This window comes from Fusarium vanettenii, assembly GCF_000151355.1.
Source record: "Fusarium vanettenii 77-13-4 chromosome 8 genomic scaffold NECHAsca_10_chr8_2_0, whole genome shotgun sequence".
NCBI lineage: Eukaryota > Fungi > Ascomycota > Sordariomycetes > Hypocreales > Nectriaceae > Fusarium > Fusarium vanettenii.
In genome coordinates, this window is record NW_003315874.1 from 586896 (window position 1) to 600995 (window position 14100).

Sequence of the window (14100 nt, forward strand, 5' to 3'; positions counted from 1 at the left end):
GTTCTCAGAGAGAAGCTAATTTCGTCGCCATTCGTAGGCGGTCTTCTCGCTCACTTACAGTGAGGTGCATGATTTATTCCCACTGGACACGGTACGTACCTGGAACTGGAGCTCCCCCCGGACCGCCCACTAAGAAACCCACCTCGCGATAACGTCAATGGAGCGATTCCTATCATCGGAGCCACTGTGATCCTGACCTCATCTTTGACATCTTGCTTCTTGCCTCCGTGGCATCCCATCAACGCCAACCTTCTTCCTCTATAGCACATACTCAAAATGGGCGACCACGAACTCTCCGCCATAAAACACAACGAGCATCTCCTTCTCGTACGTCCATCCTCTCGCCATCCAGCATCACCGCCTGCACTTCCATCTTCTAGCTCTAACGCTCATGATACCAGGACCAACCTCTACTCCGACTTCCCTCCGAGCTTCTCCGAAAGAACTTTCGCGCTGCACACTTCACCATTGAGAAGGATACCTCGGCCCTCAAGACGCTGCTCAAAGACTCTGCCACGGCCGCCGTCTCCGGTCGCACGTCCCAGCAAGATGTCCTACGAAACATCGACGCCATGATCTCCCGCATGCGCGGCGTGAAGCGCAAGCTCTCTGCCAACGCTGCAGAAGAGTCCCGTCTACACACCCAGGCCGCCGCCCGCATCGCACACCTCGACGAGCTCTACGCCCTCGACTCGGTGGAGGACGTCAAGTACGAGGCCTGGAGCAGGAAGAGGCTGGATCGCCTGCTGGCCGACTATCTGCTGCGCCATGGATACAATGAGACTGCAAAGGAGCTGGCGCAACAGCGTGGGATTGAGAACCTCGTTGATGTTGATACCTTTGTTGCTGCGAGCCGCATTCGTGATGCCCTCTTGAAGGGAAGCGTCACCGAGGCTCTGGCATGGTGCACAGATAACAAGAAAGAGCTGCGAAAGATGGAGGTGCGTGTCCAATACTTGATGTTATCCATGGCAAAACTAACCTTTTCCTAGAGCAAACTCGAGTTCATGCTTCGCTTCCAACAGTACATCGAGCTTGTCCGTTCCCAGTCACCAAACAAGCTTGCCGAAGCCATCGCCCACGCAAAGAAACACCTAACTCCCTACCGTGGAACTTTTCCTCGCGAAGTACAGCAAGCAGGTGGTCTGCTCGCTATCCCACCAAACTCACCCGCTTCTGCCGCATACGAAGACCTTTACAAGCCCTCCCGCTGGACTGACCTTGCCAACCTCTTCACAGCCACGCATAACCAGCTGCTTGCGCTGCCTGCCGTCCCGCTCCTTCATGTCGCCCTCTCATCCGGTCTATCCGCCTTGAAAACCCCTGCGTGCCATGCTCACTCTCCTGCACCCTCATCACACACCACGCCATCCTCTCATACGCCCTCCGAAGCAGCCGCCGCCGCTGCTTCAACGCTCGGCCATGGGGTTTGTCCCATCTGCTCCACGGAGCTCAACGAGCTCGCACGCAACGTGCCATACGCGCATCACACGCAGAGTCATGTGGAGCATGACCTTCGGCTGCTCCCCAATGGCAGCGTCTACGGCAGAGACCGTCTCGAGATGCAGGCCAAGAAGGGAGGTCTACCTGCGGACCAAGTCAAGGACTTGCGGACAGGCGAGACCTATCCTCTTGACGCCTTGAAGAAGGTGTACATCACTTGAGTGTTTGACTTATTTGAGTTTTTGGTACATGGGACTAGGCGTTGTATTGCATACATCTTTGGGTTTGGCGTTTGGGAGACAACATATGTATTATACATACAACCGTAGCGAAACTGAAGCTTTGCACTGCCTACAAGATACTGTTGCAGCATGTTTCTTCGAGTCATTAGTTCATATCACGGCTCACGAGTTTGGGCACAAGGTTCACAAGAACAATCAATACCTACGCTGGTCGAGATACTCAAACAGAGCCATGTTCCAATGGACGAAACACCCCCTATTGACCATACAATACAGGATACAGCAGCGGCGCCAACGCCATCAAGACCACGGAACCAGCATATCAACCCTCCCATCCGTACCTTTTTCCATGCTCCCTAGAGAAAACCCAACCTCGACATCCTATGCCCAGAAATAAAGAAAAACCCAAGAGCCCTGGAGCGATAGGAGAACTGGGTGAAGAGTGCCGATGCCATCGAGGCGATATATTATGAGTGACAAGCAAAATGTTAAAGTTCCCGTTGGCATCGCTCCGTCTTATCGTGCGCTTCCTTCTGCAAGGTATAGGTTGCAAGATATAGATTGCGGTAAGCCAGTGATTATAGGAGGAAGGGTGTGGGTTGGTGAGACGAGTATAAGCAACGAAGGGGCATAATACAGAAGACGGAGCAGCTTTGAGAGTATTAACTTGTTTCCTAGCCTGGGGAGAGGTTCCCACAAGCGTCTATCCCTCATCGGTTTCCGCCAAACGCAAAGCTGCCAAACACACCACCACCGCCGCCAGGGGTCATAGGCCCCGTGTTGGTGATGCCGTTAGTGTGGCCCTGGGGCCCAGGAGTAGTAGCAAGCCCAGCACTTGTAGTGTTGGGTGTGCTTGGCCCTCCAGTCTGGCCGTTGCCATTATTCGCACCATCGTTGCCAGCGTTCTGCTGGTTCATCATAGACATGATGACGCTAGAGTCCGGGAAGCCCAGACCCCAGACCTTGCCGACATGTTCATCCGGAATGTCGCTACTAAAGATCTTGTCGCGCATCTGGAAAAAGACCTTGCCGGTGAGGAGGGAGTCGGAGCCTGCCTGGTGTGCCGAACCAATGCGCTTAATCTTGAGGGTTTCGGCAATGTTCTCGAGGCCGGACTTGTGCTCAAACTTTTGCAAGATCTCAGCACTACTGGGGTCGCTTGGTGTGAGGAGTCCAGAGTTGTGTAGCTTGATGGCATACTTCATGAGATGCTTCACGTCATATGTTGTCGGGAAGTAGAGCTTCATCTTGGTATCAAAATCGACTTCATCGTTAGGCAAGGGCGTGCAAATAAGAAGCTTGGTTAGGTAGCCAAAATCGTAACCGCCGTGGAAAGAGATCCATCGCACGTTGTCGAAGCACACCAGACCAGAGGGGATAAGGAGGGAGGCGAATTCGTGGGGATCGATGCCGTCGCGTTCAAGCAAGCTAAAGTCGATACCCGCCTGTTGGAGTGATTCGATCGACTTCTCGTTATACATGTCATCCTTGAGGGAAAACTTGAAGTTGAACTGCCAGGAGCAGGGGAAGGGGGCGTTGCTTGCTGCTCTTCGAGCGGCCAAGCCGAAATCGGAGTCGTTTGTTGATGGCCGGGCCGGTGGGGTTTCACCGTCCTCGTTGAAGAAGGTGAGGCCTATTTGGATAACCTTGAGCATATCGACGTTTGTTCGCAGACATTGGTAGTGGTAGTCGCTCTTCCCCCGGAACCCTCCCATAGGTCTTGCGACAACGCCCGGAAATTCGGTGTCCTTTGGAGATTATTAGCAAATTCCCGTAGATGTCGCCAACCATCTGAGCCTCACCATCGCAATGTAGGGGTATTTGTCCACCAGCTCTCTCAACACAGCCATCTCCTCGTGTAGGTTATGCTTCCACACCTCTCGTATCCTGCCCTTGTTAGGGTGCGACCTGATCCCCGGGTGCTCCATCAAGACGTTCTGGTGAACCTGTCCTCCATGCTGCGGCTGTTGTAGGCCAGCTGGGCCGTGGAATCCCATCCTTGCGCTTTGGCTACCGAACCCTGTGTCGGCGAACCCTTGGCCGTTCAGGCCAGCAGTAAAAGCATTGCTGTTGGCAGCAGAGAAAGGCCCGAGCTGCGCATTGGCGTTCATGTACTGGTTGGCGCCCAGGTGGCCGCCCTGTGGTTGACCATGTGAAGGGAAACCACCCTGATGATAGGGCGCTGCGCCGGCGGGCCCGCCGCTGAAGCCCCGGAGTTGCGGCGGCGGCATGGGAGCGCGGGTAGGGCTTCTCTGGTTGAAAGGAGCGGGTCGGTTATTGGAGTTGTGCGCCTCTGGGAAGAAAGGACGGGCGAGATCGATTGGTCGTTGCGGGCGAAAGGCTCCTACCGACGGGTTGAGGGCTGCTTGCGGCTGCAGACGCGACGACTGGCCGTGGCGAGGAAACTGGTGCGGCGAAAAATGTCCTGCCGCTGGGTTAAGTCCTTGGAGTTGAGGTTGCGGCCCTGCTCTCGGCGGTGTCCCAAATCCTTGTGGCGGCTGCCTCCACGATAGCGGTGGAGGTGTTGCAGGTGTCGGCGGTCCCTGACCTTGGGATTGATCCTAACCTTGCACGGGTTTCTAACGCGACGACTTCCTGGGATACGTGTTACCTCGACGGCCGCGATCGCTGAACATTGAGGTGACAAAGGTGGATCGGACGATCTGTGCGATACCGGCACAAGCCAGATCGAGGCCTTGCGACGGAGGTGGACGGCGTCAAGCACTGCGGTGCGGGAGCGGCGTGGGCGGGTGATCGATCTCAAGTCCACGTCGTATGGTGGAGAGTGGGTGGAGGGAAAGTGACGATAGATAGATATACGCGCGGGGTTTGCGTTCAGCGTCTAACGACAGATGTCCCGTGTGAGTTTTTTTGGTGTTATTTTGGTTGGATTTTTCTGTGAATAGTAGATACGTTGGTCGAGAGAGGGGGGATTAACGGGCGAAGCAATGGACAGATGATGATGATATGCTCTGTTCTGCCCCAACAGCACGAGACTCTTTCGAGGGCACAGCACAGAGGTCGATGAGGAGACTGGAAGCGAGCCCAGAGCATGGTCCGTGCACGGGCCATCGGAATGATCGGGGCACTTTGTTCCGATCCGGAGCCTGGACCTGCTGTTGCTGTTAGAGAGAAAGAGCCCCAGTTGCTTGACGGGCAGCCCATCACTCTAGCCCGTAAGGACGAATTGGCTCGCTCTCCATTCGCCCATCATTTGCCTGTCGTCAGATTCAACTTGCACCCCCAGAATCTCTCTCCTTCAGCCCACGATGCTTGCTACGAGGTACGACGCGCACGCCACCCTATCAATTGGCCTTGTCAATTGACATGATTCAACTGGAATATCTGACCGTCCGCTGTGCAGAGTGCTACGAGCCGCCTCGCGCGGGCCCAAGCCCAACATCACCGGCTTCAACATGCGGGCCTTCCAAGAATCCACCGGCCAACCTCGATACGACCCCTGGGAGCGCAAGTCAGTGCCCTCTAAACCTCATACGTTGGCCATGGAGATCTCCATACTGACTATTCCCTCTCCTACAGCGAAGCTTGGCGATACCAGGGCAGCTACACCCGCTGGAACCGCTTCAAGAACGGCTTCCCCGGCCTCGGTATCGCGACCGTCGCCTTCGCTGCCTACTGCGGATACGAGTATTTCTTCCTCGAGGACGAGCACCACCACGGCGAGGAGCACCACTAGAGCGGGCGTGTATAGGACACCAAGAGGGGGCAAAGATGACTTGCATGCATCACGAGGGATGTCAGAGGTTTTGTACATATATCTCGTCCAGCGAGAAGAGTGTTCGATCAGACGCCGGAACCAGGAAATGAAAAGAAATCTTGATCCAATCCATACCACACGCGAGTTGGTTATATTTGTCGGAGGAAGAGGATCTCATGGGCATACCGAAGTATTGACGCATCCACATAGCGTCGACACAACAACTACGCAACACCTCTGGCAAACCGAGTCCTGTGAAACGTATGGCCTCTATACCAGGAGGAAAGGCCAATTCGTCACTTCCCGGCTTCAAGGTCTCTCACTCAGTTCTCAGCCAACTAGTCACTTATTCATTTCACAAGGCAGACCAAGGCATTCAGTTACTCCAAGTTCAGACACTATGATAGTGTCAATGTATCCAGATTTTTTTGCATCTAACAGGATAAGTAATGGTCGAGGTATCATGAGAGACTGACCCGTCTCTATGCTATAACGAGAGTAAAAATGGTCCTCCAACCTGTGCAGAATGGTATCAAATGCCCTGAAACGCCGCCGTGTACCCAGTTCGGCTGTGTTCTTAACCCCTCAGAAACACCAATAAACAAAGGAAATAAAAAGGTTCGTTTCACAATCACCGCCATGACATGATGCATTTTGAACGCCATGTTACCGTGTGACAACGCCATTGAGCACCCGTCAAGGGTCTCATCTCAGGTTACAGTGGTTTGACAGCAGCTCAGGGGCTGCCATCACAACACCAAGCCATTGACGACATCTAGTGCGCCCTCGACAGCTGTCTCAAGTTCTTCGACTCTTTGCTTGAGCCCCTTGTTTTCATCCTTGAGAAGATTGACTGTATCCCAAGCAATACTGGCCTCCTGCCCTTGGCAATTGCGACAGGTGTCAGGGGCTGTATTCCTGGGCGCTTCACTAGTCATCCCCTTGAAGAGCTTCTGAATAGGGTTCATTTGAGCGCTGCTGTTGCGGTTGACCCGTGGAGGCTCAATAATGACTGGCTTATACTGAATTGTGGGGGTCGTGACCGGGCTGATATCTGCTGACATGATGCTGGTAGAGATGGTCGGGCTCCGGGATCGAGAAAAGACACTTGCTTCATCCACACTACCATCATCAGAGGAGGTCGAAGTGCTCTTTCGCCAGCGTCTTTGACGATCCTCGTCGATACACAGGTCCTCGGAAATGGTGGAAGCTCCAGAGGGTGCCAACTCTTTTTCGCGATTTGCCTCAGCCTCCATATCCGCGCGGTCTTTTTGGTCAGCAAGCTGGTTGAGTAGATGCTCGATAAAAGCATCGCGCTCTGCAGCTTGCCGGGCCTGTTCATCGAGCTTCTTTTCAAGCTGTCGAATCTTTTCCCCGGCGTCGTTCATAGTGGATGCTTCCGTCTCGCGCTCAGCCTTGAGCTCCTGGACTTCGGTTGTGCGTTGCTGATAGGCCGCCTGGAACTTGCTCAGCAGTCCGGTGGCATTCATTTGTAGGTTCTTAAATGAGGATGGCGAGAATGTGCTTCCTTCAACAGGAGCTCCATTGGGAAAGAGACCCTTTTCAATGTCGAGATTCATCAGCTCGTCGCCGTATGTGGGAGAGGTAGGAGTAGAAGGAGTGGATATGGCGCCAAAGATGTTGAATCGAGACAGAGCAGCTGCGGCCGCAATCTTGGACGCCGATGAGCCGCTGCGTGGTCGAGCTTCGGGAACCGCTGGTGTCGATGAGGGTGCTGATGCGGTAGGGGCAGAAACACTGGCGCGAGAGAACCAAGACGGAAATCGATTTCGAGGAGCTTCCTCCACAACAGCAGGCAGACTGGTCCTGGACCTGGGGACAGTGGTCCTCTTATCACCGGTGAAAGCCATGTCGAAGAATTGGGGCCGAAAATGCCCGGCGGGAGGGCTTTGAAACTGTGATTCAGGCGCGAGGTCGATATCGTTGGAAAAGGTCACGGAGTGACGCAAAGGGGAGTGAAGCCTCGGGGAGGTAGGTTCTACATGGAGTCCGGGATCGGGTCTTCGGACAGAGCTAGGGGGATGATGGGCGGCCACAGGAGGAGCGAGTGGAGGAGACGGTAGTGGAGGAGACGGCAGAGGAGCCGGTAGCGACGTTGAAGGCGTTGAAGGTGCTGAAAACGTTGAAGGCGTTGGTAAAGGCGCTGATGACGAACACTCGGGAACGGCAGTGGAGAGACGACGAGGTATTGTTTCCGCCAGGTGCGTGTTGACGGGTTTGGATGTCAGAGCAAGACGTCTCCTCGCGGTCGAGGCACGGACTTTGGAGACAGGAGTTGCAGGGGCGTTCGGGGGATTCGGGGCATCTGGCTGAGAACGGCAATCGACAGGAAGTTCGCCCTGGTCGAAGCAGGCTTGATCGTTGAGCCCCTGGAGCCCATCCGGAGGTAGCATGATGTGCTAAGGTTTCGGCCCCAAGGGGGGTTTCACGGAATAGCGTGTAGGGAGATTTGACGGGAGCAGGGGTCCAGCGAAACGGATCCGGTGAGACAGGCGTAGAAGTGACGCTAGCAGCGACGGCAGCTGTCTTGGGGTGATTACTTGTGGGTTCTTGTCGATTGTTTCGTGTAGAAAAGGCGGAGAGACAGGCAGTGAGACAGACGCAGTCGGCGAGAGAGACGAGGAGGTTGGCGATGGACGAGGAAGATCAGGATTTGGTGGAGAGGACCCTAGATAAGTATGGCAGGTATTGGAGGTAGGTAAACACAAGCCGGCGTCGAGTGTTTCTGCGCGTGGCCAAGTCCGGTTGGGCAAGCGAGCAAAAACTAGGTGCAGCACAGTAGACAGAGCCAACTACAGGCGCAGCAGCTCTCAAGCGGATGGACGGGTATGGGTTTGATGGGCCCGGGGAGGGGTCCTTTTGGTCTGTATGTGCAAGGTAGTGTTGTAGTGGTCTTGGTGGCGACGACGGACGTACACATCAGGCAATTCCTACAGCCACCGGCAGGATAGCTCCCACGAGGACAAGCCATTACAGAGAATCCATATACAATGCACATACCTGCGATGCCAACTATCGCCTTGAATCGAAGCCTTTTCCGGAAAAGACGCGGGCAGAATGTCGTCTCGAATTGTCTCACAACTAGGCTACCTACCAAACCCAGCCAAGCTTGGGTACGCCAAGGGTGCAGATCCCTGGCTGCTGAGGAATGTCGACGCGCGCCACTCCATGGATGTTTCTGTGTGACTCTCGGGCCTCAGCTGGCGCTGGGGCCGGCGGACCGTGGGCGGACATCGCCCTAGAAGTCATTCATTGATTTCTTCATTCCCTGGAAGAAGCAATAGTCGCTGCATCAGGGCACAGCACAGTACAGCAACTATTGGGGCTCAAATCAATAATGTCGTATCCCTTTGCTGGGTCCCTGAAATTGAAATTCATCTCATCAAAATAAGCAATACGGGAGGATCAACAATGCACAACTGACTTAATTCATGCAGAATTACATAGCTTGTGCATGCTTACTCGTTGCTTTTGCTGGACTGGACCCTCACCTTTCTTCACTCTCGCGTGGTCGAACTCAACCTCCCCCTGTACCACGGGAACCTGCAGCCGATGCATCTTCCGGGAAGGATTTGGTCAACGTCAACTGAGTTTCAGACTTTGTCGTGCATCCATTCTTCAGCCTCGTGCCTTGTAAAAGTCTGTTGAGCGAGTCCAGGCCCCCCTAGTCCCTCCCAACCAAGCAGGAACAGTCTTGACCCCGTTGACGAACTGTGCCGCCACGATCCAGCGGCCCATCGATGCCTCATCCCGTGCTCCAGTGGCTGATCTTTAACTACCCGTGGCGTCAGGAAACTCTCCATCATGGCAAGACGGTGAATGGTCCGTCCCTGGTGTGGAGTTTACAGGCACCAGGAGTATCAGAGCTTGTTCAGGGTCTAGGCTCCCAAGACCAAACTCTCCGACATCCACTTCTTGGCCGGATTGATCTGCTCACCTATCGTCAAGCTCAGATGCCAAGCGTCGAGCATAAACCACACCAGCTCTCAACTATGGAGAAGGACTATCTTAGCCCCGAATTCCAGCTCTATCAGTTACACCGGCCTGAAGCCTTGGCGTCCCTCGATCGGTCATGAGCTGGTGTCCTACCTATCTCTCTCCACCTGTGTTGATCACGCAGGTAGATAGGTAGGTAGGTACCTACTGGCAACAACGTCATCTCTGTGACTTCCTTCGTAGATCCAAGTCCATTGCGCAAGAGGCAAGAACATGGGGTCGTGGCTGGAGCGGGCGTTCCTTCCCCTCCCGCCATCAGAAGCAGGTGCCTTCAGACGGTGAACCGGTTCAACGACGGGAGGTAGCAAGGCAGCTACGGGAGGAACTGCCAGGCCATCTCTGTCTTCCGGTGACGGAAGAGCGGGTGGGAATTCCTGTGAACGATAGCTCGCAAAAGGTAGAGTATATTCAGACCAAGCTCCAGTTTCTCAACTCGCTACGAGGACATCACCACTTGCCAAAAGAGGCAAATCTCCAACTACATCGCATAATCATCCCTCTCTAGCACTACCAGCCATAGGCCTGGGTTTCTGTTCGCAGGCAGTGTTGAGCTCCTGCAAACCGAAGAAGGCACGATGGCCGTGATAACTGATTCCCTCAAATCATCCTTCCACTTACAGCGCTCATGTGCGGTGCAACTTCCAAAGTCGAACTCGAGATGATGGGAAGGTGCTCAGCTCACCATGGGTAGACAAAAACCTCTTCTCTCTGACTCTCGCTTCTTCTCTTTTCTTCCCTCCATCTCCATCTTCATCTTTTTGGCTGTCATCCATCAGATTCAACCCAGCACCATCATCTTATCTTGTCTTGATATCCAAACTCCAAACCATCATCCGCAGTATCGCTTTCACCTTCCCAAATCTGCCCTTTGCTAGCACTCAGTCCTCGTCTCCAGAGTTCCCTCAGCAAACATGCAGAACCCTGATGGAAACATCCCCAGTCAACGGTTCATCCGTCTCATCCTCAAGGCGTTCCTCATCATCTTCAGCATTGGCAGTTTCGTCACTTTCATCCTCGCCGCCATCACTGCCGGTGGAGACTGGCCTCAGATGCAACAGTCTGCTCTGTCAGATGCAACATCGCGCTTTATTACTGTCCCCCGGGACGGCCGAGGTCTCGTCCGTCGCGACGACGATGACGACTTCCGAAGGGGACCTTTTGGCCGGGGAAACGCACGCTTCGCAAATGACCGTGACTTCCAAAGCAACGTTCAGCTTTTTCGTCTCGACCCCAACGACCCTGCATGGCTGCCCTTCTTCTTTCTCTCCGCTATCGCCTTCCTGTCCTGGCTTGCCACCGCTACTCTACTCTACTTCGTCTTTGCCCGAGGCAGAAGTTTCGGCAGCCGTTTCCCCCGGTACGTCTTCCGGGTCATCGCCCTAATTGTCCTCGCCTTCGCTCCCGTCTTCGTCTTTGGCTGGTACCGCAATGATGGATCCTTCTCGCTTGTCTGCAAGAGCAACTACGCAATCGGCCAGGCAGCACTTGTCCTCGCTCACCTCACTTTGTAAGTATTGTACACTCAGTCCTTCCAGAACTCGCTAACTAGGATGCAGCTTCGCTGGAATCTACCTGACTTTCCTTGGGGCTATTTTTGATCTTCCAACTGACTTCGGCGTGGACTCTCGCCGAACCAGCGCTACAAGTGGCGCCTGAGCGAAGAGGTACGACAGGGGAGCATGATCCGAGGGTTGAGAGCTTCGGGTGATGGTTCTGAGATAAAAGTCTCTTTCACTTGGAGTTTGAGGATTTCGACTTTGTATCATTAGCTTGGCGCATGGGTTTCTTAATTGGGACAACAGCATACACTATTATGGCAGTAAATGGAGATGGAGTGAATCAGACATTGTTCTTGCACAGTGAATGCTGAGCTTAGTTCTCTAACTGACAATTGATAATGGTATTGTGCGAATGTCTCATGGCTTGAGTCTCATTCCAATGCCTTGCTAAATCATATCCGGAACTCCTCTATACACGATCCATAGCCACACCGTCAGCCAGACGGCGGGTTCCATTCCTTCGAGATGATGCATGTCTCATTTCGTTTGCTCCCAAGTACTGTAAACCAGGTGGAAAATGCAAAATATGTCGGCTTCATTGGATGGAGCTTTCTCAACCCATGTTCAACCAAAGGTGGGAGCTGATGACAATGAGCCGATCACGCTCATCCCAATCGAGACAACCGTTCATCCTCGTGTCATATGCTTTCATCGTCATTCCTACAAACACGGCTCATATGATTCAGCCATACTCAGGCACGCACATCCCGCATCTCTATCCTCACGTGCGGGGCGTCATCAACGGAGCTGGACAGAGGGGAAGTAGCGCGGGCCAGCATAACCCCGAGCAATGATGGACTGGATGTCGATATTGCTGGCGGGGTCGTGGTGGGAGCTCCACATCTTGAGGAGGATGAAGCGGCCCGAGACGGGAGGGTCGAAGCGGATGGTGCACTTGCTCTTCTTTTCCTCGATGAAGAAGCGGGCGTGCGGTGAGAGGAGACCACCACCGCCTACGGCGCGAACAGCTTCTTGCGTGGCTGAGTTGTGAGCCTCCCAGGCCTCGGTCAGGGACAAGTTGTTAGAGGAGCGGTCGCGTTCCCGCTCACGCTCACGTTCACGGTCGCGGCGGCGGGATGAGGGTGGGAAGCCGGATCCGCTAGTGTTAGCTGCGCTGCTGTAAAGCCGCCAGTGAGAGGGGTGGTGATCGTCGAGGTACTCTGGGTCAAAGATTTCTGCGCCATCGTCGGATTCCGAGTCGAGGGTCTCGAAGGGGAGGGATCCTATGCGGTTGGGTGCACGGCGGAGGAAACGGCGCCCGTCGTACTCATCCTCCTCATCGTCGCTATACTCTGCTGTCACACGGAAGTTGGGAAGATCCCAGAGAAATTCTCGCGGCATCTGGGGGTGGCGGGGTTCGTAGTCGTCGCTGTTGCCGCGGTAGTATGCTGGACGGTACCTTGTGGTCGTGGTACCGTTCTCATGATGCTGGATAGAGATGGTCTCGGTCGGGATGGGCTGTAGAGCCCTAAAATCCCCCTCCCCGGAGCCTGACTCTTCGCCTGCTCGCGGCGGCATGTATTGAATCTGATAATGTGCTGTTCTGCTGAGCATATCGTCCTGGTCCATGGCCACAAAGACCATTCCCTCTCTCACACTGTTCAGATAGTCAGCCAAACTGTCATGTCCACGGATGGCCAAAGACTAAAGGAACATACGGATGTGAATAGTTCATGGACGCTGGCGCCTTGATTACCAACTCCCGCAGAGTAAAGACGGTAGCACCCTGGTGCCGCAACACTATATTGCACCTGTTGCCCTTTGTGCAGTACACCGAGGTGTCGTCCTTGAGAATATTCTCGGCGGCATATGACGACTCGTTGGAGAACATTCCCCCGTCACAACTGACAATCTCCATCTGGAGCTGGCCGGGCTCGACCTGGCCGTATTTTCCATAGCGAAAGCCCTTGAAGGCGGGCGCGAGGCGGTCCGAATCCAGCTTCCGGCGCTTGTGTCGTCGGTTCGAGTCGGGGAGATCCTGGGGGCGGAGGGTTGGGGAGTAGTTGGATGGCACGAGCGGAGGAGTGAGGCTGGGGTGGTTTTGTAGGTCCAGCAGGGCGCGCAGGTGCGAGTTGGCCTCCTCGAGGTGACGATCCAGGTCTTCGAGGTTGGTGGGACGGTTGCTCTCGGGTGCGGCGATCCGGATGCGGCGAGATGTCGGCCAGCCGTCGTCCATGGGACGTTCAAAATCGTCAAAGCCCGCAGATGGAGTGCGGTTCTCGAGGTTTCGGATGCGCTCGGCGCGGCGTGATGCGGTTGACCAATGTCGGGACTGAGGGCGGCTGGACGAACTCGGCGAGGGACTGTCTCGGTCTCGGGCTAATGCTCGCAGAGAGGGTAGTCGAGGCAGCGGCGGAAAGTCGTCGTGAGGCTCTCGGGAATGGCGACGGTGGGAATTTGATCCCGACCGGGAAGACATGGTGACTTGTGGCTACAACGGATAAGGAGGGGAGGTTCAGTCGTTCGGCGAGCGGCTATGACGTGGGGGAGCGGTCGACGATGGCGGTTCGGCAGATGAAATGTGGATAAGTTAACGGCGGGCGAGGCCTGTGGTAATGTAATGTACTGTATCGTCCTGCACAGTACCGTGCTGTTACAGACGGTAGCACGAGGCTAGAGTTCTACAGGACAGAACAGAACAGAACAGGGAACCTATGCTCTACCACGTGAACGACGGGACGCTCGATCTGGTGCCCGGTCGGTAGGTCTTGAGTCACGGCCAGGCGTCGGGATCCTCAGTTGATTCTCGGAGAAGTGACGACGGTTTGGGGAGCAGCCTGTGGTGCAAATGACTCGACTGTGGGATTTGTGTGAGTTACATCTCCGCCTCTCTTTTTTTGTGTCTTTTTTTTTTGCTTTGTGCCCGACTGTCCCCAAGTCTCTTTTATTTCGCTCGCCCAGGACATGACATGGTGGGATTTTGAAGTCCACATTTTGCCTCAGTCCATGGCCCCGGCCAAGAAGGTCAGGCGGCACAGCACACATGAGCCTGGAGGGGGGGCATCATAGTGACGGCGGCCTTTCCCCTACAGAGTAGGGTCTCCAGCAAGGCGGGGGTAGGCGAGCGGAGAGGGCGGCAAGCGGGTGGGCAGGCTCACCATCAGAAGAGAAGAGAAGCGAC

General features: G+C 54.8%; 5 protein-coding genes across 5 annotated transcripts; 2 read left to right on the forward strand and 3 right to left on the reverse strand.

Moving 5' to 3' along the window:
- Positions 1 to 276: 276 nt before the first annotated feature.
- Positions 277 to 1800, forward strand: NECHADRAFT_62787 (uncharacterized protein; the record flags this gene model as incomplete). The annotated part of the gene is made up of 3 exons (XM_003048700.1): positions 277 to 327; positions 402 to 941; positions 993 to 1800. The coding sequence occupies 3 exons, from the start codon at positions 277 to 279 to the stop codon at positions 1662 to 1664; spliced, it is 1263 nt and encodes a 420-aa protein (XP_003048746.1). The 3' UTR covers positions 1665 to 1800.
- Positions 1801 to 1897: 97 nt separating this feature from the next.
- NECHADRAFT_71054 (uncharacterized protein) lies at positions 1898 to 3916 on the reverse strand (the record flags this gene model as incomplete). The annotated part of the gene is made up of 2 exons (XM_003048886.1): positions 1898 to 3433; positions 3488 to 3916. The coding sequence occupies 2 exons, from the start codon at positions 3914 to 3916 to the stop codon at positions 2396 to 2398; spliced, it is 1467 nt and encodes a 488-aa protein (XP_003048932.1). The 3' UTR covers positions 1898 to 2395.
- Positions 3917 to 6152: 2236 nt separating this feature from the next.
- On the reverse strand, positions 6153 to 8395 carry NECHADRAFT_95504 (uncharacterized protein; the record flags this gene model as incomplete). Its single annotated transcript, XM_003048887.1, has 3 exons — positions 6153 to 7437; positions 7519 to 7763; positions 8249 to 8395. 3 exons carry the CDS (start codon positions 8393 to 8395, stop codon positions 6153 to 6155), a joined length of 1677 nt encoding a protein of 558 aa, XP_003048933.1.
- Positions 8396 to 10331: 1936 nt separating this feature from the next.
- NECHADRAFT_83750 (uncharacterized protein) lies at positions 10332 to 11076 on the forward strand (the record flags this gene model as incomplete). The annotated part of the gene is made up of 2 exons (XM_003048701.1): positions 10332 to 10927; positions 10977 to 11076. 2 exons carry the CDS (start codon positions 10332 to 10334, stop codon positions 11074 to 11076), a joined length of 696 nt encoding a protein of 231 aa, XP_003048747.1.
- Positions 11077 to 11717: 641 nt separating this feature from the next.
- On the reverse strand, positions 11718 to 13398 carry NECHADRAFT_95505 (uncharacterized protein; the record flags this gene model as incomplete). The annotated part of the gene is made up of 2 exons (XM_003048888.1): positions 11718 to 12576; positions 12638 to 13398. The coding sequence occupies 2 exons, from the start codon at positions 13396 to 13398 to the stop codon at positions 11718 to 11720; spliced, it is 1620 nt and encodes a 539-aa protein (XP_003048934.1).
- Positions 13399 to 14100: the final 702 nt, after the last annotated feature.